The sequence below is a fragment of the Paroedura picta genome, chromosome 11, assembly GCF_049243985.1.
Source record: "Paroedura picta isolate Pp20150507F chromosome 11, Ppicta_v3.0, whole genome shotgun sequence".
Classification (NCBI taxonomy): domain Eukaryota; kingdom Metazoa; phylum Chordata; class Lepidosauria; order Squamata; family Gekkonidae; genus Paroedura; species Paroedura picta.
The window spans coordinates 17,268,727-17,285,995 of NC_135379.1; the positions used below are offsets into that span (position 1 = coordinate 17,268,727).

The window sequence follows — 17,269 nt, forward strand, 5'->3', positions numbered from 1 at the left end:
ACAACAACAATATAACCATATATGGTCATGTCAACCCAGCCACTCCCTCCCAAAATGGGCAATGATGGGTCTGTAGGGGGTTGGAAGAGGAGGGGGCCTAGGCTGGCCTGTACATAGCTATGCTTCCCAATCATATTCTGCATGATCGCACCCCTCCTGAGGTTTCTCAAAGCCTGAAGAATGTTTCAGGGGTTTCTCAATGGTAAAAACTTTGAGAAAGGCTGTCTTAGAAAGTCACTGATTGGCTGTTTCCACAAGTATTCCCTGGTAAAGTAGGAGGCAGCATCTGATCAGCATTTCAGAAACTCGGGGTGGTCACATCAGGACCAAGTATGAGGTTTAAGCAAACAACCTCTGTGCCAAGAACTGCATTGGCTATCTGATCGGATGACTATTATCATCTAATTTTTAATATCAAACAGAATAATTTCAAGACAAGTAATCCTAATAACAGATTTCTAACATGACAGCTAGTTTTGCCCAACTCGACACTGAGGAAAAGGTGCAGAACAACATGCGTAGATTTTGAGCATTTTTTTCCTTTGGGGCTCTTATGAGGTAGGAAGAAAACATATCTAAATTCTTTATCAAAATGAGTAATCTATCAGGCAAATTTTTGACAGATTCCTTTAACACCACAAAATGCATATGGGAGAGAAGGGGGGTTCCTATTCATATCTGTAGGGGCATTACAGTAATTTGAGGCACATTGGAGCACATTGTATAAAATATTGTTTTCAATTATGTCACTAACCACAAACTCCCCTCCTTTACACAATGGGTCCACACTTTGGCAAATTAAACACACACAGAGACTTACACAAACTACTCTTGTTCTAATATCTTCCCAGGAGAAATGAGTGTTTAGCAATCTAAGATGTAGAAATTCTAACAATTAGATGTTGATTAAACAAATATAGTATTTTCTGTCAGAACATAAATCATGTAATCTATCCTCATCAATATATTTACTTTCAAATGAAAATTGGTCAGGGAAATCAAAGTTTTATTTTTCATATGTGTATTTTGTATCCTTCCTTAGTTTAGAAGTATCCAGGTATTCAATGGTCCTAGTTGGCAAATCAAGCTAAGGTGCAATATTCATTAAGCAATGGGAACAGGATTTTTATTACTGAGCTGCAAACATTTAGAGAATTCTCATTCTTGTGAATCTTTACAGACATTGCAGATGGTTATAAATATGGTCAAGTAGTAGAATGCTTTGCAAATATTTGAAGAATATGAGAGTGCATCACACGATTTTATTCCCTCTTCATGACATGTCAAAAGAGCACGGAATATTGTACTCAGTGCAGTGCATAAATGAAATAAGGCCAGATCTCTCTGAGATAGTGCCAGGAGTTGAAATATTTTATCTTCATGATTCAATTATGAAAACACCAGGGAATGTCTAAAAGTTAAATGTGACAGCATTAACATTTCTCATTGATCAAGAACTGCAGACAACACAGTAATCCCAGCCTTGACATTACACCAGGTAAAGTCATGCAACATTTTGCAGACATCTAACACACTCACACAAAAGGAAAAGGGAACAATTCTTCTCCAGGCTGTCCCATTACACAAGTCCTTTCCTCATGAGCAGGGGTAGTCAACCTGTGGTCCTCCAGATGTCCATGGACTACATTTCCCATGAGCCCCTGCCAGCAAAAGCTGGCAGGGGCTCATGGGAATTGCATTCCATGGACATCTGGAGGACCACAGGTTGACTACCCCTGCTCATGAATATTGCCATTTTTAACCTCCACTGTCTCTTGTAATAACGACAACTGGTGCTGAAGCGCTGGTCAGCTCCTCACACTATGGATGAGCATGAGCTGAAAAAAAACAGTTCAGTTTATGGCTGAACCACAAACCGAATCACAACCCAGGAGGTTCGTTTATAAGCCAAACTTGTTCATGCAGTTCAGGGCCTTGCAAAGATCTGGGGAAATATACTGAAACTGAGAAGACCTGAATAGTAGCTAGCCATGCAGCTCTATCATGTTTAGACAGAGTCAAGTTTAGACAGAAACTGGGGCAAACTCCCTCTAGCATTTGAATGCCCTTTACTTACATGATTTAAGATGCAACAGGGCACTTTTTAACTTTTGTGCAGAAAAACAATTGTTTCATGGCAGCCAATGAAATGTTTTGTATCCAACCCACCCTTGCTTAAGTTTATATTATTAAAGTAACTCCAGATGAAAAAATTCATGAGAGCATACAGTGATCCCAAATTTATTTTTCTTAAAACTGTAGGATGCAGACATTGCCCCATCCCTAAAATCACAAACAAAATAAAAGTGAAAGTGGCTGCTCACTTGAATACAATATGGTGGCTCATACTAAAGTGGTATTATAATATATATATTATATTGGAAGTACATGTTCCATATGTACGCAAAGACATAAGCACTTGGGTACTGACAAAAAAGAGTCAAAAGGCCCTCTGGTGCAAAGGGTGAGTGGGGTTGTAATCAGATCTGAAACAGACATGTCTAAAGGACTACTTTACTCTCATGTGAACTGAATGTCAAATAAAACCATTGTTGGATCTGGGTATTGGGTTTGGAGATTAGGGAGTTCTCTGTGAGAGCACCGCAGTCATGGGATTTCTTACTCATGCAAAGTCACTTAGTGCTCACATTAGCATAGTTTAGGCATCAGATGAGACCCAACCTGTTTGCCTGTGCTTTTAATCAAATGTAGGGTATTGACTCAAACTCTGAATCATACCGTTTCATTTCTGGTTCATTATCTTTGTAGTTTTATATTAGTCATTTATTGGTTTAAATTATGGCTTGGATTATGAATTATGACTTTGAATTTTTCTAAAAAGCAGCACAGTCGTGTCTTAATAAACATTGTTCATAATAATTGCATCTCACTCTGTCTATATCATTTAAAAGAATGAAAACTCAATCTGTACTTCCATGGCTCTTGGAGTGTGCTGTTTACAATTTTATTTCTTCATACTGCCATAGACACCCTAGCAGGGTTACCAGTCTCCTGGTGAGACCTGGAGATCTCCTGGAATTGCAAAATATTTCCACAATACAGTTCACCTGGAACAAATGGCTACTTTTGGGAGGGGGATGAACTGTAAAGTACTATAGCCTGTTGATGTCCTTCCCCTACCCAACCCCCCACACTCTCCAGTTTCTACCCTCATATCTTTAGGAATTTCCCAGCTGGGAATTGGCAACCATAATCCTGGTCTAATAAAGACCCATTGCTTGCATCTAATGAAGTTGACTCTAGTCCAACCAAACTTATGATAGGATAAAATATTCTAGTATTTAAGATGCTACAAGACTCCCTATGCAGAACTTTACAAAACCAGAAGATAGTGATTCACTAAAACAAACAAAAAAAACCCTGTGGTATCTTTTAGGTTCGTTATTAAATGAGAAACAAACCATCTTTATTACATCCTTCACACTGACAGTGCTAAGCAACGATTGAAAAGCAGTAAAGTTCAAATTCTTCATATCATAAATATCACAAATTATGTCTTTTATTAAAATGTACACTTCCTTGTATGTGATCTGAATGGTTAATACTTCAAGAGCCAGCTTGGTGTGAGAGCCAGCTTGGTGTAGTGGTTAGGAGTGCGAACTTCTAATCTGGCAAGTCAGGTTTGATTCCGCATTCCCCCACATGCAACCAGCTGGGTGACCTTGGGCTCGCCACGGCACTGAAAAAGCTGTTCTGACTGAGCAGGAATATCAGGGCTCTCTCAGTCTCACCTACCTCACAGGGTGTATGTTGTGAGGAGAGGAAAGGGAAAGCAAATGTAAGCCACTTTGAGACTCCTGGTAGAGATAAGAGTCATATAAGAACTAACTCTTCTTCAAGAGACAACTAATAATATAATCCTATTTAAAAATTAAAATGTGGGGATTCACACATACATGGCTGTGATGTACAATGTACAATGTACAAATGTACAAACAAGTCAATATGAGAAGTGAAATCTCTCAGGGCTTCTATTCATTTCACAGTTAGAAGATTCTATAATTACAGTTTCCAATGTCCTGGTAATTATACTAGTTATTACCCGTAGGTTACCTCACGTTGCTTCCTAGAAATACTTGACTGAAATGTTTTATCCATTGAAGATTTCTTTAAACAAATATGATTTATTATGATCCCTATTAACAGTTCCGGCGCAAATATAATCTTTGTTTTATGAATAAGGTATTTTATTAGTACTTTAGATTGTCCTGTGCGAAGAACATGCCACAAATGCATGCTGTCAACATGCTTTTAGTGTATCACCATGCTGGCAACTCTATGCTGGGTTGACTCCTCCACCTTTTACATATAGATGACACTGGGAGCACAACCACAGGTCTGGATGATTAACAACCACCACCCTCTAAACACTGTACCTTTATTATAATTACTTATATTATTTACTAGGGGCCAAGACCACTGAATTCAGGAATACAATGAGTGCTAGATTGGGGGTTGGGGTGAATGAATTCTGTGGATGGCCTCTCCCTCCCCCCAGGACCTGGAATGGCTGCAAGCTTGAGGCCCCCGGGAAGGGAACTCACCGCCAGGGTCAGCTCTCACACAGCAAGAATCTGTAGCCTTTGAGCCTTGGAGGGAAGTGGAAGGAAGAGGGGGTGGTCAGGGGTGAGGGACAGGTGAGGGGTGAGGGAAGGCGATTGGCTGGCTGCTAGACAGACAGGCAGGCTGGTTGGAGAAGGAGGCAGTCAGGGGGGGAATACCCTTGAGTGGGTGTTAAATGCTGAGTGGCACTTAAGCCATGAGACATGCTCCTCCTCCAAGGCCTTACCATAAATATTAAGTGGAACAGATTATTAAGCTATCTCTTGTTACAGAGCACAGCAGACAAAGCACAGCAGACAGTAATGGGGAAGCAGGCATAAGAATGGATGTGTAAATACTGACTTGTGAGGATGATGTCTACATGTGAAGGAAGTAAAAAAGAAAAAAGTAATGCTCCCAGTCACAGGAAGGAAGAGGACACACATAAATGTCCTCTACTAATTGGCACTGCTGTTGCCCCCCATCCATTATGTGGTATTTACAAACAAACCATAATAAAATTATATTATATGGACAATAGAAGTTAGCATGTATCATGATATAATATCACCACATATCCTGCCAATACACATAATGATTGTGCCTTGTGGTATATTTTTGGACCCCATATGCACAACCTGAAAGTAACAGAAATTGCGTTTCACTTGTAAAAGATCAAATTTATTTATTTATAAAGGTTGTATGTGGCCCCTCCAAACCTATTCAAGCCAGTTCATGACTGAAACAACAAAATAAAATCAAGGAAGACAATCAGACCAAGTCAATAAAACTAAATAATGCATATAAAAACAAATCAATAAAAACTAACCAAGGCAATGAAATAAATTAAGACCAAGTCTTTGAAAACATGCCATAAAAACAGCCAATTAAAGCAAGTCATGCAGTCTAGATATTGATAAAGCAGACATTAAGCTAGCAGTAGACCATAAATCATATTTAAAAGATGCGATTCCTTAGTTAAAAGCTTGAATGAAGAGGAATGTTTTGGTCTGGCACTTAAAGGTATGCGTGTGTGTGTGTGGGGGGAAGGTATGAGGCAAACCTCAAGGAGGAAGACCTTCCAAAAATGAAGTGACACCACTGAAAAAGCCTTTTACTCATTTTATTTGTTATTTAAAGTCTACCTTTCTCACCCGGACTAAAGAAAAAATATATGTTAAAATGAAAGAGCCTGCTGGATTAGACTAGTGGTCCATCTAGTCCAGCATTCTGCTTCATGCAGTAGCCAACAAGTTTCTCTATAGGTCTATCTCTATGGGGAGGTTTAATGCCTCTGAGTGACCAATTATGCACAGGGCAGAAACCCCTGGATGGTGGCAGCAGGGCAACCCCAAATAAGCATGACGCTGCCGCCATCTAAGCCCTGGCCTGGTGCAGTGCCCCATAAAGCCTACAGCAAGGGAACGCAGAATTTTCAACATTCCCTGGGATGCCGCGAGCGCGAGCAGGGGTTGGGTTGGGCCAGCAGTGTGCATAATTGGCAGAGCTGGGCCTTTCAGCCTGGCCCTTCCCCTAACCTACAGTGTCCCTGCAGTGACGCCATACACCCTTCAGTTCTGCGGAGCTGCCCGGGGACTCCCCCCACCCCCACCTTGGCCCCCACTCCCTGCCCTAATGCTGCTGCCTTCAGGCAGTATGCAGGGCTTTCTAGCCCCAGCGTTTTGCGCGCATGTGCACACTATGCCAGGACAGCCGTATATGCCGGGGGTTCCCTCCCCCGTGCATACATGGGAAGCGCGGGGGCAGCATGCTGTGCATAATGGATCAGTGTGGAGTTTTCCTTCAGTAATCATGGCTGATAACCATTGAGAAGATATCTTCTACATGAATCTGTCTAAACCCCTTTTAAAAACAGTTAAGTGGCTAGGAGGCATTCCCTTCTGCTCATGGATCTTGTGCAGTCCCTTTCAACTTTCAAGATACTGCAGAAAGCCAGAAAAACAGCAGAGCTAGCAGGGAGCAGTCTCCTCACAGGTCAGCTGTTCTGGGTTTTCTTGTGCAGTCCCTTTAGATCAGTGGTTCTCAACCGCTTGGCCACAGCGCCCCCGGCATTGTTATAAGCTCTAAGTCATTCGATAACATAATAGAGGTGATTCACAATAAACTTTATATAGATGGATTCACAGTATGTTTCAGTTTAATTAATTATTAACGAGTTAACTTTGGGGTCATAAATACAGCTAATTTTCTGAAGTCAGCAGGTGATTATGTAAATTGTGCATTATTTCCTGTATCTTTTTATTGCACATCAAGTAATCAGGGACCTCAAAGATGGTGTGGCCCCATTCAGTGAATGGGGTCAGTACAACTTGTTGGGCACGAAGTGGGACTGAAGGATGACTCTTCGTATGTCCTATTATCTTGCATAAAACTGACTTTTTCCCCTCCGATTTTCCCTGTTTCACCCTTCCAGTTTGGTGTAGTGGTTAGGAGTACGGATTTCTAATCTGGCATGCCGGGTTCGATTCTGCACTCCCCCACATGCAACCAGCTGGGTGACCTTGGGCTCGCCACGGCGCAGGGTGTCTGTTGTGGGGAGAGGAATGGGAAGGCGACTGTAAGCTGCTTTGAGCCTCCTTCGGGTAGGGAAAAGCGGCATATAAGAACCAACTCTTCTTCTTCTTCTTCATCCTTTTCTTCTTCCCTTTCTCCACAAGATCTGTTTTGCTTTTCATTTATGTATGATTCATATGATGTTTTTGCGGTACTTCAGCTCCATCAACTTCACTTTCATGTTCCCTGTTTCTTATTTAACTCGCGTCCTCCGAATCCTTTGTTAACTTTATTCTTTTGCATCTGTTTCTTTTCATGGCATCACTATTCTTCCAAGTTTATTACCTTATTTCTTGGTTTCTATTGTTTCTCCTCTTGATCATATTATTAATCAGTATTGTTTTTCTGAGGTTTTCTCTGAACTCTTGAGTCTTTAGTTGCAAATTATAATTTTTCTCTTTTTCTTTTCTCTCTCCTTTTACGAGGCTGGATTTCTCATGTTCATGCTTTGTTTTCTGCATACATATTGAATTATTTTAAATTCTTACTAGAGCAACGTTTCATCCCTTCTCTATTTCTGTTGATTTTTTTCTGTTGATGATGGGGCCTCTATTCAATATACTTCAAGTTTCTTTTAATTGTTCTTTTGGACTTTCCTATAATTTGTGTACTGAAATTGACAATTTTATATGTTTCTTCCCACACAATCTATTTTGTTCTTTCTCTATTATGTCTTGGACAAACTAGTACTATCTCAACTGTAATTTCAAAAAACCTAAATCCTTAACCTGTCACATATATTCTTTATTTTACCCTTTAATTAACCTTAATGGTTTCCTTCTTTCAAGCATAGAATGTAGGAGTGAATTTTTCTCCTGTCCAACCTTTATCTCCCCATATTCATGTTCTTGTTAAATTGTGCAACATTCGCCTTTTTTACATTTACAAGTGTTGTATCCTATAGGGTTGCTGGAGGTGGTAGCTATCTTCTGAGATTATAAATCATTTTATTTGCTAGGGATTTAATGGGGTGTACCTTACATGCCTTTTTGAAGGGACGGGGGAATGTTACTTGAGGATTTAGTGTACTCTATATGTTTTAAAATTGGATTCGTAAACCACCTTGACCCACAAAAGAAAGGTGGGATGTAATATTTAAATAAATGCATGATGGGTGTTCCAAATCACATTCCTTCCACTAGTGGGTAGGTTCACTTTGTTCCCTCCTTTGGTGTGCTCATGTATGTATTGAAGTGCCCTTGGGGGAAAGAGCATTGCCAAATCAAAATGTGCCAAGATGCTTTGTCTGTCAGCCTGCTAGAGCATCAGAGGCAAGAGACTCCATTATTAGTGATTTGCAGCAGGGCTGCTATAGATTCTGATGCAATTGCTATTGTCTCTGCACCTTGCCAGGTCTCCCCACAGCAGAGTGGGAATAGGATACTGACTAGTATCATCAACACAATGATGGCACAGGCATCTGAGGGTTGCCTTCCACCCACATGGAACAAGCAGATATGTGAAAGAGTTACAAAATATTTCAGTTCACACAGACTTCCATTCTCTAAAGCAGGGGTAGTCAACCTGTGGTCCTCCAGATGTTCATGAACTACAATTCCCATGAGCCCCTGCCAGCAAATGCTGGCAGGGGCTCATGGGAATTGTAGTTCATGAACATCTGAAGGACCACAGGTTGACTACCTCTGCTCTAAAGTGTTTGAAGCTCAAATGGAAAGTTTAGAAGAAGTTATGGGTCTTTCAGAAATTGATCCTCAGAGAAATAAATTTGAGTTTGAAAGTACTGTGATAGCCCAGCTTTCTACGATATATTTTTTACTTAAAAAAAAGCAAATAATGTGAGGTCAATATGCCTAATTCTTCCTACAGTTATATTATCTGCTGTATATTATGGTAATTTTTAGAAGTTTAAAGTTATTAAAGAGTCAAGCGAACATGCAAATACTGCTTTATCATATTATCAAGATGTTTATTTTTTAATCTTGTCTCTAAAAATACAAATGTCTTCTGTTTCTGAACTATATGGGATTGTTAAGCCCTGGAATAAAACACTTAAAAAAAATGAACAGGAATATGTATTTTTATTGTCCCAGCTACTGAAAACTAATACACTTTTAAGTATTTTGGGGTGCAGCAGCTTGCAATCCCATTACGAACAGTGGTTTTATTTGTGATTGTACTTTGATAAATGATAAATACACCAATAAAAATTTTGAGCTATAATATTCATCACATATATTATGTTTTAAATTTAACTTCAATATGAAAGCATTGCATATTTCTCATCATAGTTATTTTTATACTGGGGGGAAATATTCTGCAAACTATTACTTCAAAATATCTAGAATCACTCCCCCCCCCCCAAAAAAAAACCCATACACGCAACACATTTGTAGCTTACCCCTTCATAATCTTCGGTGTCGTAAAGATACATATTTTTGTGTACAGGATCTTAATGTTCTTCTTTCAGTGTTTCCATACATTCGTGAAAATAAGGTTCAGTGTTCTGTATTAACTAAAAGTTCCCCATCTTAGCAATGCACTTTCTCCCTCTGGATTAGAGTCCTTCAGTACTTGTTCCCACGCTCAAAATGCTTTTTAAATATTGCTCTCTGGTACAAAAACAAATGTCTTGCTGTAGGCAGCTAAAGAAATAATGACTTGGCAAGCTGCGCCAGTCCAAAAATTCCACAAAGAAGGAGAGGCAGCCACAAGGATGTGTTATCTTAATCTATTTCTATAGATAGAAGCATACAGTTAAGAAGCAAACTGTGTTGGGTATTTCAAGTTCCACATTAATCACGTGTGCCAGCCTTGCAGTGATTGGTTGAAAGTATAGGTCTGCACTTGAAAAGCAGCAAGAACAGTCAACAATCAGTTCGAACAGCTAAGTGCGATTACATTTCAGCATTACTTTCTGCCTATATGGCCAAGCAGATCTCCATTGTATCTGTATAACATTAACTAGGTAACTAGTTCAAATCTGTCCCTATTTACATAGGTTATTAATGGGATACAAGTTTTAAAATCTTATGCTTCCTGCTGATCCCAGGGAGGGATGATAACTAGTGTCTGGCAATCGGCAGCAACTTGGAGGGGCACACTGGCATGACAGTGTGGTATCACTTCCAAGGAAAACCTGGAAGTGATGCTGTGTCTCTTTAGGAACCGCTAGAACTTTAGGAACTTCTTTAGGAACTTCTAGGAATTGCCAGAAACTCTATGGTTTTACCATAGAGCTTCTGGCAATTCCTAGAAGTCATGATGTCATTTCTGGGCTCTCCCCGGGTCAAGATATTTCCCTAAACAGCACACCATCATGAGATGATACAATAGGGGAATATGGGGGGAGGGGAATATAGCTACCTTCACAATGTGCCAAAGTCTATGGGGAAATGGCAAGTACTTTTGAAAGAGTTAAGATTACAAGTGTGTAGAGACATGTGTTTTGGTACCAGGAAAAGCGCACTATGGCAGATTCCTCTACACCCTTCCACATTTTGAGCTAAATGGGATGTTCTTTCTTTGGAGATTGAGCTTGCCTTTGTAGCTTGGTTTTCCTTGTTAATAAATGAAGCTCAGTTAGAGCCTGTCAGTTAGATCTTTTTGGTTTCAATCAGTTCTGGAACCCCTTTTCAGACATATTTTTGTTGTGTTTGTTTTGAATCTGTTCACCACCTTAATGCCTCCGATGACGGCAGGAAGGCAAGATACGAGTATTTTTCATGTAAATCAATAGCTAGACCAGAGATACATGTACAACAGCAAGTTCAGCCTGCAACTTCTAATGCATCTTCCTATGAATTAGACTGGATGGGTATTTTGCTGTTTACCAGAGGACAACTGAGGAGGGAGAAAAAACATGATTGAACTTACTTGTAAAACTTGTTCATTAAGTGGTCTTCTGTGCAGGCACACATGGGACCGTGCATGCGCAGGCCAGTCATTGAGATACATTCTGCCAAGATATTTAGCTCTTTCTAAGCCTATCAGAGCAACCAGCTTCCAGCACTCACAAGCATTTCCCCACACAAGCCAGTATGTGATGGAGGCTGAGTGAGCACTCTTCCATCAGTCCTCTTCTCATTGCTACAGAGAAGAGTTGACCCAGCCAAGAATCCCACAGCAGAAAAGAAAGGGAGGGATGTATCCCTGCATGGAAGACCACTAAATAAGCAACAGTTACAGGTAAATCAGGTAAAGTTGTTTTTATCTTCATGGTTTTTGTGAAGTCCCATATGTGAGAATAAAGGAATCCCCTGTGCAAGCACTGGGTCATGTCTGACCCTTGGGGTGACACCCTCTAGCGTTTTCATGGCAGACTCAATACGGGGTGGTTTGCCAGTGCCTTCCCCAGTCATTACCATTTACCCCCCAGCAGCAAGCTGGGTCCTCATTTTACCGAACTCGGAAAAATGGAAGGCTGAGTCCACCTTGAGCTGGCTGCTGGGCTCGAACTCCCAGCCTCATGGGCAGAGCTTTCAGACTGCATGTCTGCTGCTTTACCACTCTGCGCCACAAGAGGCTCTATATGTAAGAATAGCAAGCCCATTTACCACAGGAGAATGTAGGATCCTTAGCAAAGCTAGGATCCCATTCCCCAACCTTGCAAGCCTCAAGGCTGTTCCATGTATTGTTCTCTGTTCTTATGTAAACCACTCTGAGCCTCTGGGGAGGGCGGTAAGTAAGTAAATAAGTAAGTAAGTAAGTAAGTAAATAAGTAAATAAGTAAATAAATAAATAAATAAATAAATAAATAAATAAATAGCTCTTTCCCAGATGAAAGCCTTAAGACAAGGTGCTCCTTCTTAATGAGACTTAGAGGTAAACTGGTGACAGATTAAACATGCCCTAATCGTGTGGGAATCATGAGACAGGACTGTGTTCAAACTGAGCCATCTTCACCTCACAAAATCACCACATTTCTTAAAACGAATCATTTTGCATGAAAACAAAGCATTTATCTCACCCCAAAACCATTCTGAAGAGGCTCCTGTCTCCATGACAGTGAAGAGGGGACTGACAGAAAAGCACTCTCCCTACCAAGAATATACCAGCATGCTCAAGAGGGGAAGGGGAGCACTATAATAGTTTTACAAAGAGCTAGAAATCTTCAGAAAATTAATCTTCGAGGCACGAGCAGTCCCCTGTGAGATTGTACAAAAGCCAAAAAGCTGAACAATAATTTCTCATCATCTTGTGAACAGCTGCATCTGTTTACGTGCCTTTGCTATCACTTCTGACTAAATTTTTTAACTGGAATTTTAACAAGCACCCACTAAGTACAGTAGGAACAGAAATATTTTCATTACAAAAAATATAATGTATAACTATAGAATAAGAACCTACTAAGGTAGCTTTACAAACTTTAGAGATGATATTTCCAAGCCACCTCAATGAATTATAAACTGAAGGATTCAATCTCGAATTTTCTTTTATTGGCAGAAGCAGTTAACTAAATTCGTATAGTACCTTAAGACTCTCCTGAACATTCATGTTTATCCTATCTCTCTGTGCGCTTAGCATAAAATTCTTGTGCTTGCGCTATCACTCTTCACCTCTCTGTGCCTGACCCTTTTGACCTCAACACGTTAAGCAATCCTTTTGTTTATATTTTGTAGTGCTGCTATTTTTGCCCAGATACTGTGGTCCTCAGAATCCAGACATGAAACACTATTTAAGTCAATTCTCCAGTCCAGCAAGGGCATACATATCTGTCAAGAAATTTCCACACATATACCCATAGCTAGGAGTTACACATACGGTTTCTAATCTGATCCAGCAGCAAAGGGTTGAGTTTATTTAGGTCTGGTCATATAAAGAGTGACAGAAACAAGCATTTGGTTGGGAAGAGAAGCAGATGGCTGGATTGGAGTGTCTGTGTCTACATTTTGCCCCAGGAATATTTAATCTCAATTACTTAAAATAATTATTTTTACTCCAGTTTCATTTATGTTACATATCAGAATACCCACAGATGAACTGATATCAGAGAGCTTTGTGGTTATCTAATAGATCTCACCAAAAACGTAAGAAAAGCACATGCATGATAATAATTAAGAATTAAAATCTGCATGTCTGCTGTATATTCAAAAGAATCCCTTCATTAAAAAAAAAAGTGGTGTCTAAGTACATGCCAAATTGAAAATCAAACTACAATCCACTTTAGTATTATAGAAGTGTAATCCTAAAACCACTTTCTTGGGGCAAATCCAATTTAATAAATCTGAGTAGGATTCTGGATAGATTTGCTCAGGCTTGCTTTCTAGATATATGGGGTTTTTTCTAGTCTGATAATATGCATTATAGTAGCTTCACTATCAATAACTACAGCTGGATGTATACTAAAAAAAGGGGGGCATTGAGAAGCAATTAGCAACAATCTCAGCATCAGAGTATCAGCCAGTAAAATCAAACAAATTGAAGTTAATGGGCAAAATGTAGGCACTTGTTTGTGTTACAACGAATGACATAAAAGTGCTTCATCTCAGCTGCATCCTGCCCACTATATAAACACTTTCCCAGACAACATAGTCATCTCTGTCATCTCTTATTTCTTCAGTGTTCACAAATGTGAGTGTGTTATTACAGTTGTCCAGACCAAGTTATAAAACAAAATCCTAAGAGACCAAAACAATAGGGTCATTAGGTAGAATACAATTAAGACCAATCCTAAAAATAAAACATACAATTATCTTTCTTCAAAACTTCGTGATTCTGTGGCAGCGGTGCAAAACCTGGCAAGCTGAATTGGTACTAGGGGTGACGTGGGTGCCTCTTTGCTTGATCTTCATCCAAACGTTCTGGACACCTTTTGAGTTGGGGGTAGATCTTGAATGTCTGCATAAGCAGAGCAGGCTTATTCTTCAACATATATTATTCTTTCCACATAATCACAAAATGTATCAACGTTCGTAAGAAAAGCAAAGGACGGTATTTCCCCCCCTCCCCTCACAAACAAAGCACGTTGAACTTCTGTTTATAAAACATTATATATGGATTAATGGTCACGGTTTAGAAATTTCAGACAGTAGCTATAAGGAAATGTACAATGCATCCAGTATAAATAACTTTTAAAAATATGTTTTTAATACAGTGTCTTCAGGTAAACCGAAAGAAAATAGTAGAACAGCTATTTTCAAGGCTGGACATAAAGGTTTCATTGACATGGTGATCATTTTTATATTGTTGCTCCTTCCTGCTTGGATATAGCACACACAGATACACACGACATTTATGTCCTATGCTGTCTGGGGATCAGTAACAAGAGCCTCAAGTTGGCCACCTGCATGCCAGACACCTAACTCACTGTTAGAAGCCTTTGTTCTGGCTTGGGAAGCATGCAGTCCAGATATCTCCTCATGAGCAAGCACCTTCTTTGGAAGCTGCTGTCTCATTTTGCTTCCCTTGTAGTGATTTGCTCTCGATTCCAGTAGTAAGTATAATGGCTACACTTGATCTGGGGCAAGCTTTCTCAACCAGGGTTTCAAGAAACCCTGGGATCTTTTGATAACGTTCCTACAAGCATGCAAATTTGAAATAATGTTAGTAGTAGGTTATGCTTAGCGTTTATAGCACAAGAGAAGAAAATGAGTTTTCTTTTTAGTCAGGAAACACTGAAATAATTTGATAGTTATTCTATTAACGTTTAACTATGGAGAGAAACTGAAAATGTTACATGAAATGTAAAGCCATTTGAAAGACTAACTGGATAGTTTTGCTTTGTGTTGCATTGTTTTATGCACAGAGCTTGCTGGTCCATTTGTCAGATACTTTTATTTAGCTGTATAATAACAGAAGAAAAGTGTTTAGATGTATGTATGTCTGTGTGTGTGGGAGGGGGGATTTCTACCAATTCTCCCTCCCTTCTGTATTAAATCTGCGAAACATTTTTTTAATGCAGAACTCTGGCTTGCATATTGGGTTATTTGACAACAGTACTTGTCTATATAACAGCAGAAGAATAGAAGCATAAGCATGGCCATTCTGGCCATTCCATAGGCTGCTGCCCACTTTACCTACTGCCTCCTCATGGGAAAAAAATTGCCCCTCTTAGGCCCATTATGCACGACCGCCGAAACGGCGATTTCGGGTCACGTGGAAAACGCGGAGGGGGAAGACGCGACGCATACCGGTTATGCACGGGGCGGGGCGCGACGGCGGCAAAACCCAGAGTAACCGATTATGCACGCGCCGATCCGGGCGCCGCTTCTGGTTGCGCCCCGCTCACCCGGAAGCTGCGCTTTCTTCCGCGTTTCACTGACGCGGCTTTTTCGGCGGCATGCACCGAAGCTGCAGCCGGTTGCAGCCGGCTCCGTGCGTTATCCGTGATTTTAGTCGCCGCCATTCCACCCCGAATGTGCGCTAAAACCCCCGTGCATAATGGGTCTTACTAAAACTTTCTGGCTACAGGCCTGCCTGTTCCACTTTTCTACTTTCTCCTGCAAGTGGAATCAAAACAGTGATACTGCACAACTCAATATAGTGCTGTATCGGGTCAGAAATATATCCTAACTGGCAGTCTTCAAGCAAAGGTTGGATACACACTTTTCTTGGATGCTTTAGGATGCTTTGGGCTGATCTTGCATTGAGCAGGGGGTTAGACTAGATGGCCAGTATGGCCCCTTCCAGCTCTATGATTCTATGATTCTGTGATTCTAACAAGCAAGATCCTATTATATGTCTACTAGGACAGTGGCTTGCAGTCTTTTATTTTACATCCCACCGGTCACTCTATGAACAAACTAGGTCCCCCCATTATAGAAACAAAAAGCCAACTTTTTCCAAGGAGATTGATATGTTTACAGGCATATATTATAAGTCCTCTATATGTATAATTTTCAGCAAAATCCACAGCACAATGGATAATCCCTGGCAGGCAAGGTCAGTAGGAAACCCTACATCAATGACACTTGTTGATAGGCAGGTGGGACAGGGGATTAACAGAAAGACTGAAGGTCCACAGTTACTACTACCATGCCAAAGGTCACAAAAGGGCTATTCTTTGCACAAGGTTGGCAGAAAATGGCATATCACCCTTTCAGTTGGACATAGGGACTGAAAGAGAGCAAATAGTAATTGTCACAAAAACCTGCACTCCAACTTTACTATTTCTGGAGCCCAAAGGTTTTGTTTTATTTATTTTATTATTCAGTTTGTACCCTGCCCCTCCTGGCATGCCCCTAGCTGAGAACCACGGTGCTAAGAAAGTCTCATCCAGTCAGCGGAGTTCTGATTCTGATCCCCATCCCCACCCCCATTCTTTACTTTATAGCTCCTGCTGGCTTGGATTCCATGGCGAATTTTCATTATCAGAATTGCACTAGAGGCCTCTGATTCCTCGTGCTGTTCTCTGTAGTCCCCTGTTTCCCAAGAGGAGCAGTTTGGAAAGCATTTCAAGCTACAATAGCAGAGGAGTGATAAAGAAATCTTGTTCTGCTCATGGAAATGCCTTCCATTAGTGAAGATTTACTGTGGGATCAGAGCCCACTGGCTAGTTCTCTTGCAGCACTCATGAATGATTGATTATTAATTCTAGTTCACTTAGAGATATTGAGGAGGATGGAGTAAATAAGAGTCACTGTTCATTTTAAAAGCATTATTACAAAGTAATATTTAAAATAAAATAAAGCACATGGATCCCTGGATGGCTAAAAAGTAGATAGTAATATTTAAATATATATACCCCTCATAGGGACAAAATGTAATAATTGAACACCTTGGAATATTTTAATATATACACCTCTCATAGGGACAAAATGTAATATATTAACTGCCCACATAGTCACTCCACATGGTCACTCAGAAATTATAACTTTAACTAAGTGTAGTGGTTAGTGTAGTGGTGTAGTGGTAGCTTGGTATAGTGGTTAGGAGTGCGGACTTCTACTTTGGCATGCCGGGTTCAATTCTGCACTCCCCCACATGCAGCCAGCTGGGTGACCTTGGGCTCACCACAGCACTGATAAAAATGTTCTGGTTGAGCAGGAATATCAGGGCTCTCTCTGCCTCACCCACCCCACAGGGTGTCTGTTGTGGGGAGAGGAAAGGGAAGGCGACTGTAAGCCGCTTTGAGCCTCCTTCGGGTAGAGAAAAGTGGCATATAAGAACCAACTCTTCTTCTTCTTCTTCTAAGTATGGCAGTGGAAAGGGAGGGGCTCTCGGCATTCAGACA

At 40.5% G+C, this 17,269-nt stretch overlaps 1 protein-coding gene across 5 annotated transcripts in view; it reads right to left on the bottom strand.

The window, feature by feature from the left end:
• Positions 1-17,269, bottom strand: part of CACNB2 (calcium voltage-gated channel auxiliary subunit beta 2) — a 134,731-nt gene that overhangs the window by 45,432 nt on the left and 72,030 nt on the right. Inside the window, exon 1 of one of the 5 annotated variants that reach the window (XM_077304226.1) lies at positions 9,497-9,801. The exons of the other annotated variants lie outside the window; for them this stretch is intronic. Within the exon in view, the coding sequence (XP_077160341.1) occupies positions 9,497-9,529 (33 nt within the window). The 5' untranslated portion in view covers positions 9,530-9,801. Of the gene's footprint in view, positions 1-9,496; positions 9,802-17,269 lie in introns of those variants that run through there. 5 annotated transcript variants of the gene reach the window in all.